The sequence below is a fragment of the Lycorma delicatula genome, chromosome 2 (assembly GCF_047948215.1).
Source record: "Lycorma delicatula isolate Av1 chromosome 2, ASM4794821v1, whole genome shotgun sequence".
NCBI lineage: Eukaryota > Metazoa > Arthropoda > Insecta > Hemiptera > Fulgoridae > Lycorma > Lycorma delicatula.
In genome coordinates this window covers 51,545,256-51,562,938 of record NC_134456.1, presented here as the reverse complement: position 1 = coordinate 51,562,938, position 17,683 = coordinate 51,545,256, and the positions used below count along the sequence as shown (strand labels likewise).

The 17,683-nt window shown below is 29.0% G+C and overlaps 1 protein-coding gene across 2 annotated transcripts in view; it reads right to left on the bottom strand.

The window, feature by feature from the left end:
• Positions 1 to 15,223, bottom strand: part of Klp67A (Kinesin-like protein at 67A) — a 95,538-nt gene extending 80,315 nt beyond the window's left edge. For both annotated transcript variants that reach the window (XM_075357848.1, XM_075357849.1), the window contains exons 1-3: positions 15,101 to 15,223; positions 8,515 to 8,702; positions 5,785 to 6,020 (exon numbers count right to left, since the gene is read on the bottom strand). In XM_075357848.1, the coding sequence (XP_075213963.1) occupies positions 5,785 to 6,020; positions 8,515 to 8,702; positions 15,101 to 15,139 (463 nt within the window). In that variant the 5' untranslated portion in view covers positions 15,140 to 15,223. The remainder of the gene's footprint in view (positions 1 to 5,784; positions 6,021 to 8,514; positions 8,703 to 15,100) is intronic.
• Positions 15,224 to 17,683: the final 2,460 nt, after the last annotated feature.

The following is a 17,683-nucleotide window of genomic DNA, read 5'->3' as shown; positions in this document are numbered from 1 at the left end:
TCATACATATGAGCTTTTTTTAAAAAAAATACCTCAAATATTTACCCTTACCCTTACATTTACACTTATACCCTCATCCATTTTTACAGAAATAAACATTTCCATTAATTTAACTGTTTTAGTTTACAGAATTTGTATATTGCTGCTATAATCATAATTTCATTATCAGATCGGTTATAATGAACCAGGTAAATGAAACCAACTAAGTACAGAGCCATGGTATGCAATGAAAATACTCATACAGTAGAAGTCCATTAGTCTGGCATCCAACAGTCCGGAATGCCCGAAAGTCCGGCATCACTCCGGAAAATTGTAAAAATTTTGGTTTTCTCCAAAAGTGTGTCTTTAAAGCAAATAAAAACGCTCGAGAGCTATTCTGAAGTTTTCGGGGTAGTTCGGGATCATCCGGAAGCGCTCGGTATTGTTCAGAAACAATTAGCGGCCGGCTAGTCTCAGCTGTCACAACAAATTCAGGTGCAGTGCAGCTCCGTTAATCAATCACAAAGCGTCTTCGCCATTTTTTTGTGCGTTGTTGTTTTGTGTCCTTTCACATCGCAGTAAACGTAACTTTTGAAACTGTTTATAAAAAAAGTGATTTTCGTTCTAACTGTACAGTGACCATGTTTTCAAAACCTAAGCCTTCGAGTTCAAAAGGAGAGAAACGAAAACACGAAACACTGACTCTCAATCAGAAACTAGAAATCATCAAACGACTAGAAAAAGGCGAGAATAGAAATGTTTTAATGAATGAGTTTAATATTGGCTCATCAACTATTTATGACATTAAAAAACAAAAAGATGAACTAATGAAGTTTGCTTCTCAACCGGTAACAACTGAAAAATTGGCTTCTAGACAAACATTAAAAAAACCAAAACTGGAACAGCTAGATAGTGTATTGTTCAAATGGTTTAGTGCAGTACGTTCTGAAGGAAAGCCGGTAACAGGGCCAATGATTGTTGAAAAGGCAAAGAAATTCGGCCAAGATTTAGGAGTTGCTGAAAGTGAATGTAATTATTCTGATGGTTGGCTCAGAAACTTTAAGTTTCGGCATGGAATTCGAAGACTTGATGTAACTGGAGAAACACTTTCAGCAAACCAAAACTCTGCAGAAAAATACAAAGACGAGTTTGAGAAAATCGTGGCTGATAATGATTTAACACCTGAACAGATTTACAATGTTGATGAAACAGGGCTATTGTGGCGATGTTTACCAATATCTACACTAGCTGGGGGAGGAGAAAAAGCAGCCAAGGGTTTTAAAAAAAACAAAGACAGATTAACCGTTTTGCTATGTGCTAATGCGTCTGGAAACCACCGAGTGATAGGTCTGGAAACCACCCCTTTTGTGATAGGTAAATCTGCAAAACCCAGGGCTTTTAAGAATGTTACACACTTGCCTGTCCAATACGATGCTCAATCAGATGCGTGGATGACTGCCGCCCTCTTTAAAGACTGGTTTTTTCACCACCACTTTGTGCCTGAGGTCAAGGAATCCTTCAAAAGCCTTGGTCTACCAGAAGATACTAAAGCCATCCTTCTTTTGGACAATTGCAAAGCCCACCCGCCTGTAGATGAGTTAGTTTCTGGAAATATTGTTGCTACTCTGCTCCCACCTAACGTAACATCTTTGATTCAACCCATGGACCAAGGGGTTATTCAAAATTTTAAATGCTTTTATAGAAGGTCTTTTATTCAAGGCCTGTTAAATGCCGACTGTGACGTGACTGGTTTTCAAAAAAGGTTTACAGTAAAAGATGCCGTCTATGCTATTGCACTGTCTTGGAACCAGGTAAAAAATACAACACTCCAAAAATGCTGGAGAAAACTTTGGCCAGCTGCAACCCTGCATCTGACCTAACTCTACAGACTGATGAGGAAGAAAACCATCAAGACGCTCTGACCAAAGTTTTGGATGTCGTTAGAAGTGCTGACAATCCCTTGAAAAACCTGCCTGAAGATGAGGTAGAGGAGTGGCTTCTAATCGACGAGAATGAGCCTGTTGAACAAGAACTAACCGATGAGGACATTATCAACATTGTAGTAAACCCTCAGCCTACTCAAAATCTTGAAGAAAGTGACTCAGATGCCGAAACGGAAGAAAAGTAAAAAATCAGCTGGGCAGAAGCTGCAGAATCACTAAATAATTTTATCTCTTTTGCTGAGGCTAGTACTAGCTACAGTGCTTCAGAAATTATTGATTTCCATATCATTAGAAATAAATTTTATACTAACGCCAAAAGTCAAGAAAACAAAAAGACATTCATGACTTTTTTAAATCTAAGTGAAATATGTTTTACAGTACGTGTACATACATTATATGAAATGTAAAATAAACTTTGTAGTATGTATTTGCATACTGTATTTGTAGTTTAATTATTAACCTAATTGTTCTTATAATTACCGCCCGATAGACCGGAATTTTCAGTAGTCCGGCACCGAGCCGGTCCCGAACGTGCCGGATTATCGGACTTCTACTGTACTATTATTTTTTCAGATCCTACCTTATCTTAACCGAATAAATATTTTTTTTTCTTCCTAGTTCATGGCTCTTTATTCATGAATGGCTACAATTAATGAAAAGACTCACAACTGCATCAAAGGAACTTACATCTCAACTGATCTTACTCTTCATTTATTGACTCACACATCTCCAGCATCTACTAGTTCACTAAACCCATTCTTCTTTTCTTTGAAATAAGCAATGAATTTAACTCACTGCCACCTGTTACACCTGAATTATCTAGTTTATCTCCTACTGACTGTTCTCCTTGCTGACAATTTCTAAATATTTTATTTACATCTTTATTATTACTACAATCTACCAAATCATGTCCAATTTTTTCCACATTTCAAGAATGTGGTTTTTTATCTACTTTCAAGCCCTGTATTTTATAGATTCTTCAATTATTATTATTACAGGTTGTATCATCAAACATTCAACACAGTTAAATTATTTAACAATTTTGGAAGTTTTGTAAAAAATTTTGATATAAAGAAACTGATTTACAGAAATGACCTAATATAATTATATAATTTGGTCAACTTGTACACATTGAACGTAAAAATAATTTATTGAACAAAAAAGGATCTGCAATATTTATAAATATGTACTAATCATATATTGTAATTTATAATCATTTACTATACTTTAGCCATTTTTATTAAAAAAGAATTCCTGATATCATGCTGTTTATGAAATTTTGATAAGGCTCCATAAATGTTCACATTTATAAAATCTGTAAGTACATTTTCAGTTTTTTTTTTAAATCACCCAAATATTGTCATAACTAACAATACCAATACAATTAATCTTTTTTAGAAGGTTTATTGGTTTATTACACAATTCTCTTCAGCCTCTTTTGTCATTAAATTCTGTCAAAAGTGAGGTTACTATGTCATCCAAAGTATTCAATTATTATTATTATTATTATGTGTCCATAGGTATTCTGAAAAAATTATTTTTTTATTGTCCTCAAAGAACGTGTTACAAAAATATCTCTCCTAATAAAGCCTTAAGGTGATTTGCATCAGATCACTTATCTATAGATTGATAATCATTTTAACATGCAGATGTTATCTCTTCATCCTAATCTTATGATTTTTACTTAGACAAATTCTGCTCCTAAATAACATCACTTGTCATCCACGCTATAAGTAGACAATTTCTAAAGATTTCATGCCTTTAAAGCATTTAGCTTCTACTTTTCTCTATCACTAAACAATCTCAGCTTTTCATTGTAATTTATGTTAAAACATGAATAACATTTTTCTCTTTTTAATACTTTTACTTTACAACTAACTATTCATTTTTAAAAGAAAGGATTTTTTTTTAAACTGGAATATACTCTTCTAAAATCTTTAAACTATGTTTTTCAATTGATTTATAATCAGTTTTACAGTTGCTTCCAATTTTCCCAAAACAGTCTTTTCTAATAAACCAACTAACTTTTCAGATTCACTTAACCAACTAAAACTGGTTTGCAAATCTATCTGCCTAAAGTGACTGAGAAACAGAAAAAAGGTTTTATTTTGCATGAGGACCTACACTTGGCAAGTTATTATCCAAGAAAATCTTAATCCATTTAAAATAATCATCATCCACATTTTGAAAATTATGTTGCTAATGGTTTACATTTCAGATCCACCATCTTCAAAGGTTTCATTCAATAATGAACTACTGGCTCTTTACAATTGTTGAAACTGTATGAAGGAGAATGTAACACTTAACCACAATATTTTTCTACAAACACTTTATATACATTTTTCAGCGATCTAATTTTTTTAATACACTAAGAATTATTTTTTTTTTATTTTAGTACCTTGTGTAACAGACTGAACCTCTTCAAAGAAACTAACTTCTTTTTGTTGGGCAATATGTGGGAATGATAAGTATACCATCAGTAATCCTCTGTTAAATGGCCTTTTCAACACATCCAGTCATTATTTTATTTCATTCTTCCATGAACACTACAATTGCATGATTCCTGCTTCTTCTTCAGACACTGTAATTATACTATATAAAAATTCTCTTCTTTTGTGCAGGGATCATGAAGATTCAGAGATTTTTACAATAGAAGTTCAATTGATAAGTATATTGTTAAAACTACTTTTGTAATTTGCAGATTAAAATTTCAAAGAAATTGCTGCCAATTCAATACCCATCTAGGCAAATCCGTTATCTTAATACCTTTAGAGTTCTTTGTAAGTAGATTTAAATACAGATAATTACTGCCTGCTAAACTCTTTTTAACATGTGTACGAACAGACGAAGTTTGTGCTGATTTTTACATAATTAGTCATAAGTTGATGTTATTATCAATTCTTAATTATAATTGAAAATACTTTTGTACGCATAAATTGAATGTTTAATATACTTGACATAATAAATGAATTATTTATATATTACAAAAGTTTACTATAACTGAATTCTGAGCTGGAACTGCTACTGAATGTGACTGTACAAGAATAATGCGATTGCCATTTGTAGGCAACTGGCTGGACCTGAACAAGAGTGATGACTGAAGAACGAATAAAGAATGACAATAAGAATAACGATGGACTTGCTTAAATAATGTTGCTGGAGCCGCTGCTTCATCAGGAGCCAAATGTATCCAAAAGGAGCCGTGTGAGCTGTCAGGAGCCCAGTGATGTCATCAGGAGTCGAGTGCATCCGAAAGGAGCCAACTGATGTGTAAGGAGCCACTGAATCATCAGCATCAGAATGCATGTGAAAGGAGCTGTGTGTACTGTAAATATCCAAATGAATCAGACTGAAGCCAAAGATATTTAAATTTAAAAATCCTGTTAAATACATTAAAGCTCCAACATTTAAATGATAATAACAATATATAAATATGTAGAGCATTTAAAAATTAAAGAAACCTAAATCCAAACAACATGTAGAAACAAAAAAATAAAACAAACAAACCCGGGAACAAAGTTGAACATTAGTTTTAACTGTCACTTTAAGATCTTTACTCTTCCTGTATTGTATATTTGACTTTTTCGTAAGTTCTTTAAAACTTTATATAATGTTATCACAGCACTGGCCCAATAGAAATTTTAAAGCACTCCTCTATTTTTTTATTTTGCTTTAATAAAGAGAAGTTAATGAAATACAAAAACTTATAATACACACATAATTTTAAAAACTTTACAATTCTAGAATTTATATCACAAAATATGGCAAACAAAATTAAGAGAAATTTTCAAATGTAAGAAAACAGATCTTAATAATCAGAAGTATCTCATACTTTAAAAATAAAAATAAAATATTAGCTTACCTGAACAATTGTAACCTTCCAGTAACTTTCCTATAATAGAATGTGTAGTATGAATGTGTACATCTAAATTTGTTTTATCAGAACCAAAAACTCCATCAAATAAGAAATCCATCTGCTTATTTTGTTTTTTTGTCATATCTCTTGTTTTCTGTCTAGTACCATGGAAAAAAAAAGGCTGATCATCTTCTTTTGGGTCAAAAATTAAAAGTTTATCATCAACCACTTTAACTACATTCCTAAAATAAATTATGAAATCAAAATTGATAACATGATCAATACATTACACTGAATTTAATTAAAATCAAACATCCTGCCTACATTAAAATCAAACATCTTGTTTAGACTTAACAGAACAATTGCCAAATTGTAAATACAAGTAACACTGACAACTTGATCCGCTTAAAAATTGAAAATACAATACTGAACCTCAATATACTTTTTACTACATATGAAAATCAACTGAGAAACCCATTATTTTGAGAACTAGGTTTCTTTATGTGAATCTGATATCATTCTAAAATAGTGATGAAACTAGTACAAAAATGTTTGTATGAAATTATTTCAATAATATTTAAATTGTGATTTTTAAGTTATTTGCAATAATTATCTAACTAAATATTAATTGCTATTTAAAAAAAAATAAAGATTTTTTATATTAAATTTGATTTATTATATTTTTCACTTAAGAAATTTAATCAATATATTTGTTTTAAAATGGTTCTATTAAAGAGTCTTATGATTTCAGAGATATTACAATTTATTAAACATCCATCAATTAAACCAACATAGTGCACATCACATAATGGGTACTGGGCAAGATGTTTAACACAAATTTATGTATACTATTGGAAATAACTTCAAACTTAAGCAAGACTTGATAATTCGTAATAATTTTTAGAACTACTCCACAGAAAAATTATAAAAAATAAAAAATTATAAAAGATATTTTTAAGTGTTATTGAAAATTTTTTTTTTTTTTTGCAACATGATAAGCAACATTCTGCTGCTGCAAGATCCCTCTCATTTTATCAAATGTAAATATATTTGATACAATTCAAGTTGTTCTCATTCCAAGCTAGTAAAGTTCTCAACCAGTGAAAATCCTCAGGGTTACTATGTTTTGTTTATTAACTATGTTTACGTCAACTGTAATCTCATTTTCTCAAAATCACTCCACCAGCTCAAGTTCTTTTTATGAATTTTACAACTTCATCCTTGTTTAAAAATAGGAACCTCATCATGTCAATATCATTTTTTCTAACACTTCTTTTTTGATTCTCAAACATCACAGATTTCAATATGAATGAAAAAAAGAAGTTGCCTATTTAAGAAACTGCTTCATTAGCTTTAGTTCAAGTCTGATCATTTGTTTGATTTGCTCGACAAAGGCCACCATTTTCAGTGCATTATATAAAATGTAGACAAATAACCAATAAAATCCTTGATTCATTAATGAAATTATAATTTCACTTTTTTTTCATATGTTTTATAAAGAAAATAGCAGTCTTTTTTCTACAGAGAATCAAAAAATATAAACATATACATATAGTACACAGACCTCACTATTCAGATATTTGATATTCAAATCATTGACACTCTCTTCACAACTGATTCACATGTTTGCGACAAATTATTTGATATCCATTTCAAGAAAATTGGTGCACCTGTTTTAGTTGCACCTAACAAGTACAAACAAATATACCACTTAAATACATTACTTTATTCTCACAAAATAATTAGAAAAATGTAAAAATTTTAAACTTGGTTGTCATAATTTTTTTTAAATTCCCACTGTACATGAGAAGATTGCTCCTAGTACCTTTGTACTGAAGACAGACAGACTTTGTCTTATAGGAAGATATAATCATAAAGTTTAAAGTTTGTTACACTGTAAGTTCTAAAATATCAGAACAACAACACTTCACCTTGAATTTTTTCTTTGGGAAGGATAAAAAAATTGAAAAGGCCCAAATTCAGAAAAGTAAAACAGAAGATTAACGATCAGTGTTGGTGTGAAAAAAAAACCAATGTTTTGAATACAGAATAAGTATTCAAGTTGACACATAATAACTAATTGCCCTTGCCACTAAATTTCTTCCTTTAGACTTGCACAACACTACATTAGAATTTGTTTTGACAGATGATCCTTCCAAAGACAAATTCACAGTGCATAATCCATGAATGTTGATACAACACAGATTTTTTCTAACCTCTCATCCTCCAATAAAGTTCCACCATTTTAACATACGAATCCTACTCAAAACTTATTGTCTGACTCATTTGTTCATTATAATAAACCTCTGAAAGATTTCTAAGTCTCAGTTTTTGTTTTCTAATTCAGGCAAAGAATTTTGTTTGCTCTGGGCTAAAGTTTATAGTAAACTAAAACCTCCTTCAAGCAAATCATGCAGTTACAATAATGCACATTATGTGGGTTCTCATACTGACAATTCAATACAATTTCTATTGATTCAAGAAGGTTATTGCTCACGCATGATGCACAATTGTGGATGATCCACAATTAAATTGTGGATGTAATTGATAAGAGTCCTAGAATGTTTTGATTTCACCCCATATGATAAATACATGGGAGCAAAATTACAAAAGTAAAAATGGCAAAACCTGAAGAGCTTCTGTTGCAAATAATTATTTTACAATACATATAAATAAATCTGTAGAAATAAAAAAAAAACTACCAATTAATTGATCTACCAAAATAATCATACACACCTGAAATTTTCTTGCATTTCCCTTTGGTTAGGTGGTCTAACTCTAACAAACACATTCATATTTGATATGTTCGTATTTGACGAGAATGGATCAGTCATAGAATTCAACCTGCTTAATTTTCTTGATTTGTTAAGAGGTGGAAATGCTTTTTCAAGATCTTTTCTTTTCAAAGCCATTTTTGTTATTTCCTGTAATAAAAACACAATAGTTCACAATTTATTTAGAACAACACAATAATTGTTTAAACTACAGTATTTTCTCAAAAAAGAAAAGGGATAGAATTTTTGAAATCTTTTATAATAATTACCCAACTAGTTTTACATAAAACAAATGAGTGACTTGATTATCAGTGAGCTGTATGGGATCAAAATATTAGGGATACTGCTAATCTGGTTAATAGCATGAAATTGGTATGTGTTAAGAAATTCACAACTTATAATAAAACTTTCAAGCAGTGTTTGCAGCATTTCAAAAAATAAAAATAAAGTTACACAAGTGTAACTTGATCTGTGGAAAATTAAAAATTTGTTTACCACTAACATTTCTTATAAAAAATGCATGTCACAAATAAGAATAACATTATATAGCAGAATAAATGTTTATATCCATCAAGAAAAAGTTGAAAACTGTCATTGTAGTGTTAAAAAGAATAAAACGTGTACTCTTACATCCAATTTTTAACTATTTGCTTCTTTTCCTTACATATAGAACACAATTCTATCACACAAAGAACCCAAATCAAGTACGAACTGGATGAGGAGAAGTGTTAAATGATGTACACTGCAAAAAGTATTTTACTCAAATAATACAAATAACATTACACATAAAAAATATAGGATACTGTAGATTATAAATACCAGTGATAAATATCACTACAGACACCTAAATAAAGAGATGGTCTGAGATACCTTTGATAATCAAAAATTGATAGATTGTCTATCAATGTCTTGATAGACTCTAGTAAAATTTTTCCCAACAAGTAATTTTGGAAAATCCAAATTTAAGTTCTAATTCAACTTACTCTCATTACTGAGCTGCCTATGAGTCTAGGTCATCTCAGCTTACAAGTTACCATAACAAAAAAACAGAAATATAATTAGGAGAACTACTGAAGTCACAGGTTTTTTCTGACAAAATCAACTTTAAACAACTCAAAATAAAAATATCATCTGAATTACCAGAACATAAATTTGATTAAGGTAATTAGAACAAAGTACTGAAAATATATTACAGAATTTTTATGTAAACAAAGATTAAATTTAAAAACGTGATCAATCCATTATCTTATTAGTCTTATAAAAGAATTTACAAGTTTGCATAGATTACTATATGAACTTCTTCAAAACATAGCCTCATTGAAAAACCATTTTCCTTCAACTTAGATTTCTTTTATATTTAAAATAGGAACTTTCTCTTAATGTAAGAAAAAACTGAGCACATACAGCAAATATTACCTATTCATACATTTTAGGTAATTCCATAAGAAAGCTACCTACCTGTAATGGGTACCATGATTCGACTTCTGGAAAATTTTGACATATCTTCACGTTTCACACCCTCCAGATCCCAAAATCACTGTCAGTTCAAAAGTTAAAATATATATTGATATATATTTCATTTCTTGTGGACAAGATAACTATCATAATTTTGCGCCAATCACTTTCAAATTGATACATAAAATATAACAACCCAAAATCTCGGTTGAGTTCGTTAATGGGCAAAATTGGACCATGGGGTGGAAATGGGAAGGCTTTTTCGAAAAAACAAAATATCACTAACTTTCTTATAAAGTAAAATATCAAATTCATTTAAAGTTCCTATTCTTTGGATAAGGACCTAAAACTTATCTGAGTAAAGGTTTTTGATATCACCAACCAATGGTGATTTTATTTTTTTTTAAATGAAAACAATTGCTGATATATTTAGGGTAGCTTATTATTTTAATTAGTCCAGAAAATTGAAACACCAGCAGACGAGAAATGAAGTTGATATATATTTACTGAAAGTACAGTGATGTTAAACAAACTGCTATTCATTCTTATAAAAAAAGAGCTTCTAGCATTAGCCCCCTCTTCAATTAATGGACTGTAATTGTTTGTTTGTTACAAATTATTATCTAATATATTAATTATAATTTCTTTTTTGTAATAATAACCATAATTTATTATGCTAATACCCATTATAATGACATCATTCTGACACATTCTCTGAGATGTATAATTGCACACAACTGCATTCAGTTTAGTCTATTCTGTGCAAACACCTGAGGAAGGTACTATGTACCAAAACAGTTGTTATTTTTAAATAATTTTGTGAAAACCAAATAACATATTTGTTTATTTTCTTTTGTTATTAATTCATATAATATTCAATGGAAAACCACTACTATTAGGAAACTACTGCAAAACTCCACAAAAAAAAAAAATATATATATATATATATATAATTTAATTAATTACTAGCACTGTGATATCCGCTGCGGGCAGCAGGCGACCATCAATAACATGACTAGGCTTTCATTAAAGCATAAGCTTTCATCTAAACATTTGGTGTAATCGATTCGGTGGTTGGGGCTGGGGTTCTCTGTTAAGTTTTTTGCCAATTATTTTAAATATGTAGATAATATTGATATAAAGTCAATTAAAAGTAAGAAAACTTACCTACTGGAGCTCTCTCAAAGCTTTCACTTCATCATCAGCATTTCAAAATTACAAATTACACATTTATTAAAATCAGCATATCATGTGTTGTCATCTAAGATTAAAATCCTCCTTTGCAAAACATGGTATGACAATTCTCATTAAAATACTTGACTATGATAGTTCAATTTATATAATGAACTATCATATTCTGTTTATTCATGATTATATTTACTTTTAAATCTACTGATATAATATTTTTCAAGTATATCAACTTCCCTATCATTGTCATTTATGTCCATCATTTCTAAATTATTGTATATATATCTGTAATTGAATGCTTATTTTCTATAAGGTGAACAGTTACATTTGAAAACTTATTATTTCCTCTTTTATAATTATTAGTGTTCTGAATACTTGTTAAAGAAAGATTTGGTGGTTTTACCTATACAAATAATTATTACATGCACTGCATTTAATTTTTATATATATCAAAAAGTTCAAGTTTATTATTATGATATACATTGGTAATTTGTTTTGGTGTTACCATTTTGATATTAAAATGTAACATTTTTTGGGGGAAGTTAGATTTGTTTTCGTAATTATTTGTGATTTTAAGAATGGTTTTTTCAGATGTTTTTGTAATTCATATATTTTCTGTGTAATTTATCAATGAAATTATTATAATAATTTATATTTGCAATGTTTTTTTATATATTCAACTTACTTTTGAATTTTTATTTGTATGTATGTAAATGCTCTATGGATCATATTTTTTTAAGTGTTGTTTTTTGTTTCCAGGGTATATTTGATGATCTATGAATTGTAAATAAATTATTATTAGGTTTTCTATAAACATAGTTACAATTTTGTTCTTTAGTATTTTAATACTTATATATGGGTAGTTGATAATATGATTTATTTCAAGTTCATGTAAATTTTAAATTCTTGTTATAGATATTTAGTTTATTTTTAATAATATTATGCTCATTTTTTATATTTTAAATAAATATATCACTAATATGTTGTCAACATATCTTACTCTAATAACATCATGTGTACATGTAATGTCCACATACTATTATTTTATCAAAGTAATCAATGTATATTTCTGAGAAAATCACTGATAAAGATGAACCCATGGCAAAACCATCTATCTGAAGATAAAATTTTCTTTCAAATTTGAATCAGTTTTGAATACAAATGTTTTGTATAACAGTAAATATCTTGCTCATATCTTCATGGTTTTCTTCATTACTAATAAGAATACTTTTTATTACATCTATAGTATCACTTATGGGTTATATTCATGTACAAGTTAGATATATCAAAGAAAACCACTTTTGCATTATTTTTAATATCAAGATTTAATTAATTTATTAGTTGAAAACCATTTTTTATTTTATATATATATATATATATATATATATGGAAGGTCTATTTTATTTCTTAAAATTTAATCCAATATTTTTTCTATGTAGCAAGATGGTAGTCTGAAATTAATAAGTAGGCGTACTGAAATTAGGTATATGAATTTTAGGCAATCCTGTTAATTTCAGGGCAGATAGTAAAAAAGGACTTAGACATGAATGACATTTTATATTATTGTAATTTAGTGTTGTATGATATTTATAATTCCTCTTGTAATTTTTAAGTACCCTTTATTACTGGGTGTTTTATTTTGGTGTAATTATTGTCTACATTTGTTACTATTTTCAAGATAATTATTTTACATAAATGATGACTGTGTTCATTTTTCATAATACATTATGCTGGCATGTTGTTTATTAAGTATATGTTTTAGATTTCTGTCTTTGATGTGTACGTAATGGTTGGTATATTTTTGATTTTTCTTACTGTATGTAGTATGTTTTAAATTTCTGACAATTTTGTACTACAGTGTTTGCAATTTCATTTATTATTATGTTTTTATCTTGTTCTTGTATTTTGTGCATATTTATTTTAGTGTCAATTATAGTATATTTGATATTATTATTAAAAGAATTATTTATTATACATTTATTAGGATTGCCAGTTATTCTCTTTTCTATTTCAGTAAATTTTATATTAGATTTAAAAAGCCATTATCACAACCATGTTTATCATTAAATTTGATTTTCTTGTTTCTTATCAACAGATTATTAATTTCCTAGTCACGGTATATTAACATTTTCTGTTTTAATTCTTTAACTTGAATATTTCCATGAACATATTTAAAAATTGTACCCCCTACCAAATTTAAAATTTCTAATTTGGTTAAATACATACATATCTAAATTAATTGTACTTTTTATATATATATTTTTTTTATTTCTTGCTTTATTCCATATAATTGAATATTCTTGATTATATTTTCAATATTTAATTTTATGGTTTTTACTTTTAAAATTGCGTATTTGGGAATTAAGTTGAGTTGTAAACATTTTTTATTAAATCTAATTTTCAGTATAATTTTTTATTTTATTTTTAATTGCAACTTGTAAAATCAAAAATCAGTAAAATTCAGTTATCATTTTTATTATTTGTAAAAATATTAGCACCTACTGTGAATAAGATATTAAATAATTTTAACAACAATTATTGAATTATTATCAAAACATAACTAAAATATTGATAATTACATGGCAATATAATTGTCAACAATTACTTTTTATTTCAATAACAGCCATATTATTTATTTAACTTCATGGAAAAATTGTTTTAAACTGAACACAAATATTGTTAAAATGAAAAAAAAGAAAAAATTTGAAACTATAACTGTACAAAATAAAATTAATGAATAAATACAATATATATTATTAGTTTTAAGACTTAAAAATTCTCTTCAATAACCACGTTATATTTAATGCATGTTCATGATTTGATACTTCCATAGATAATAGATATTAACCATTAGGATAGTTCCTAAAAAATTATAACAGCAAAATCTATTATTTAAACTGCAAACTCTATTTTTCAAGAATAGATAAGAGATAAAATATACACAATATATAAATTTATATATTTATAAAATATATACTTTTCCTCTTGCAATAAAGAAAAACAGTATTAAAATGTTTACAAAGAATTAACTCTTTGATAAAGTTTACTAGAATTAAAATAAAAAACCTCACAATTTTCTCCCCCTCACCCATCAATACTTAAATAGGGAGTTTATAAAACCAACACTTCCTGAATCATTAGTTTGTTTGGGACCCAAAATATTTAATTTATAATTATCCATGTATTTCTTTTTTATTTAATTTAAACGTTTTTTTTTTTTAATTTTATGATTAATTTGTTTTGTTAAGTTCTGATCATGGCTTCCCTTGTTCTATTTTGGCAAATGCGTAAGATATATCTGTTACCACAAAAGCAGCAAACGTACCCATTCCTTAGTCGATCTATACAATGTAGGCTATTATTATGTACAAACCAGAATAAAATTTAATCACTGTACGAGTTAATGGTCAAAAATATTTAATTAAAAACTGTAGTAATTACAGACAAGATAAATCCGACAAATTGTTTTAGCTTCCCCTACAAAACACCAACGATTTTAATTTTTATTATAAAACAATTAAAATGGAACTATAATTTTTCTTTTGATGGTTGATTCCAGTTTAAACCAATCAATTCCTGCCGTTTTTTGTTTTTTTTTTAGTATTGTCAGTAGCTAAACTATCTTTACTAAATTGTTTACATGAATTATATGTCTAATATTTATTACTCAACAATAACAAAAAAAGTTACCGAAGAATTGATTTTGACAAACACCAAAGCCTTCGCTTTTAGAAACACTAACGTGAACAGGTTGGTTACAACTGCCAAAACAAAGTATGGTAACGCTATTTTACATCAGAAATACACTAAATGAAAAAAGGCTTAATTTTAAGCTCGTAAGAAATTATTACGGAAACTCACACAATCAAAATAGTATACGAAAAACAATACAAGATGACACTTACTTCATTATCTGTTGTGTCCATAACCGTTAATTTTTGCATTCAAAACTTCAAACTATTAAGATCAACAGTTACAAATCTACCCACAACGTCCGATAGGTCGCTAGTGCTATTAATCAGGGTTGCAACTTTTTTTTTGTTCTAAGTTTTATTATTTTATTTTCATCCGGATTTATCCATAATTCCACAATTTTTTTTTATAATAATGAAATGAAAACATATCAACCCCTCTCTGTGAATCGAACCCAAGAAAGAAACTAGTTCAATGCAATTCATTTTCAAATGAAAAATAATTGTTAACTTAGAATATTAATTTTACAATTACATATTAAATATAATAATTAAAACTCAGTTCATATTAAACATAAATTATTGTAGTGCATTATATACCGCGCGCCAAAAATCATGCAATCTATTATAAGTTGTAATATATAGTAATAATAATGCGTTTCTTAAATTACCATAGTAGTTATAGCAATAGAATGTATAACATACCAAATAATTTCGCCTTAAAAACTCGATAATACAACACTCAGAAATACAGAGGGAAATTTTGTTAATTAAGTTTGGGTATCAACATAACCCGTTCACGAGTTACTGTAATCGTGACTAGATATTAGTTCTAAGTGAACTTGAGGTTTCAGAAATTTGTAGATAATAATTTTAACCAAAAGCTACTCGCAAGATTACACGACTGTCAGTTGCTTTCGTGGCTGAGGTTTTACTTTAAAAGTCTGTAAAAATAATTACCCCGTCACGCACACACAATACGTAATTGTTTTGTTTTTTTCATTAGTGGGGAAAATTTGGTTCCTTTTATGAGTAATTTACTGTAATTGGAACTAATTTTCAAGAGTAACACGTAGGAGAGCGAGTTTTAATATGCTTTAAACTAAATTTTTGCAAGCTGATTGTAACGTATAGACGCACTTATTCTTGAACTTAATTACAAGGTTCTTGAAGTTCTTTGGCTTTTAGAAATTATGATCATCGGTATGATGAAAGAGTGAGTGAGTGTCATTTGTAGCCCACCTGCGTATTGGCTAACTTAGCGTGTCCGTACACAACAGTATGTTTGGTAGGATGCAAAATGCAATAGAAAACCCTTCTTAGTTTTGCTTAGTAAGCGTGAAATTATAACATTCGGCTGTGTAACATCAGTTTTACTTGTTTGTTTCTGTGACATCCTTATTTTAGTGGGAAAAAATGCATATTGAATTTGTAATGTTAAAATATTGTTTTGATCAAATACATGTTATAGATTTTTATATATAAAATCAATAACATATATTAGATCAAAACAATTTTTTAACATATATATATAATATAAATGTATACAATATTTTAAAAATTAAAATATTTCTTTAGTGCAATATTTATACTAGAAATTACAAAAAAGTTAAAATTTGTATACATCTATGCATCATGTATATACTAGCAGTTGTAACCAGGTGGTGGTTGCATGTAGGTAATCACCATAAATATTATTTAGAAAACAAAATAATATAAGTCTATATAGATAAAACAATAACTTTTTATTATGAACAGAACAGTTCTCTTGTTCAAAATAAAAAAAAATTGTGACATTTTTATTATTACATTGACTGAATGAATAAATGCTACTACCTTTTGTATTATATGAAAGCAGATGAAGAAAACATTTACAACAGCAGAGAGGGCAGAAGAGCCTAGAGAGTACACCCAAAGAAGATCCAGTATAGGATGTGCTATGTGAGCTGTGGTGGAAGCAAACCTCCTCGGAGAAGGGAACTCCAAACTAATATCCCCTGGGCCTCCAGGTTTGGAATCTTTCATCAGGCTAACTCCCCAGACATGTAAAGAATGATATGAAATCAGGAAACAAGCCTCAGAATGTACAAGACTTATAGAGAATTGAACCGAATATGAATGAGAGAGAACTGAAAAAAGGTAAGTATATGGATTGGAGATTGGCTACATGGAATGCAAGAATGATGTTTGCACTGGGAGAATGAGGGAGCTGGTGTCACCGCTGATTTGTTGTAGCATAGATATGTTGGTGCTGCAGATGAGTTGGCAGGGTAATGGATAAATTGATAAAAAGGAATTCTCTGTATTGTATAGCAGAAGGCTTGATGATATGAACAGTTGCTTTACCAGTAAAGAAATCGGAAGAAGGCTATAAAACTTTGAATCAGTGTTGGAAAGGTCGTGTACAATTGGGCTGAGAGGTAAATGTAGAAATGTTACTGTAATGTTTGGGTATGCTTCTACGAAGTAGCAGAAAAGGAGGGTTTCTGTGATGTGTTGTTGAGGAAGGTGAATAGAGTTCAGAGGTACAACATGGTGGATTATACTGGGGACTACAGTGCTAATGTGGGTAGAGAGCTGTTGGTAAGGTCTGTTGCAGGTGGTATTCTCAGCATGAGGATTCAAATAATAATGGTTTCATATTGGCACAATTTGCAGAATGTAATATGAAGGAAATTAAGAGCACAGGGTTTTCTCTTAAAGGATACAGCTAGGAAATTGGAAAGTCCCAGGATCAGATTGACCATGTCTTAACACATTGGCTGCCGTGAGATGCACCAGCAGTACTAAGATTCC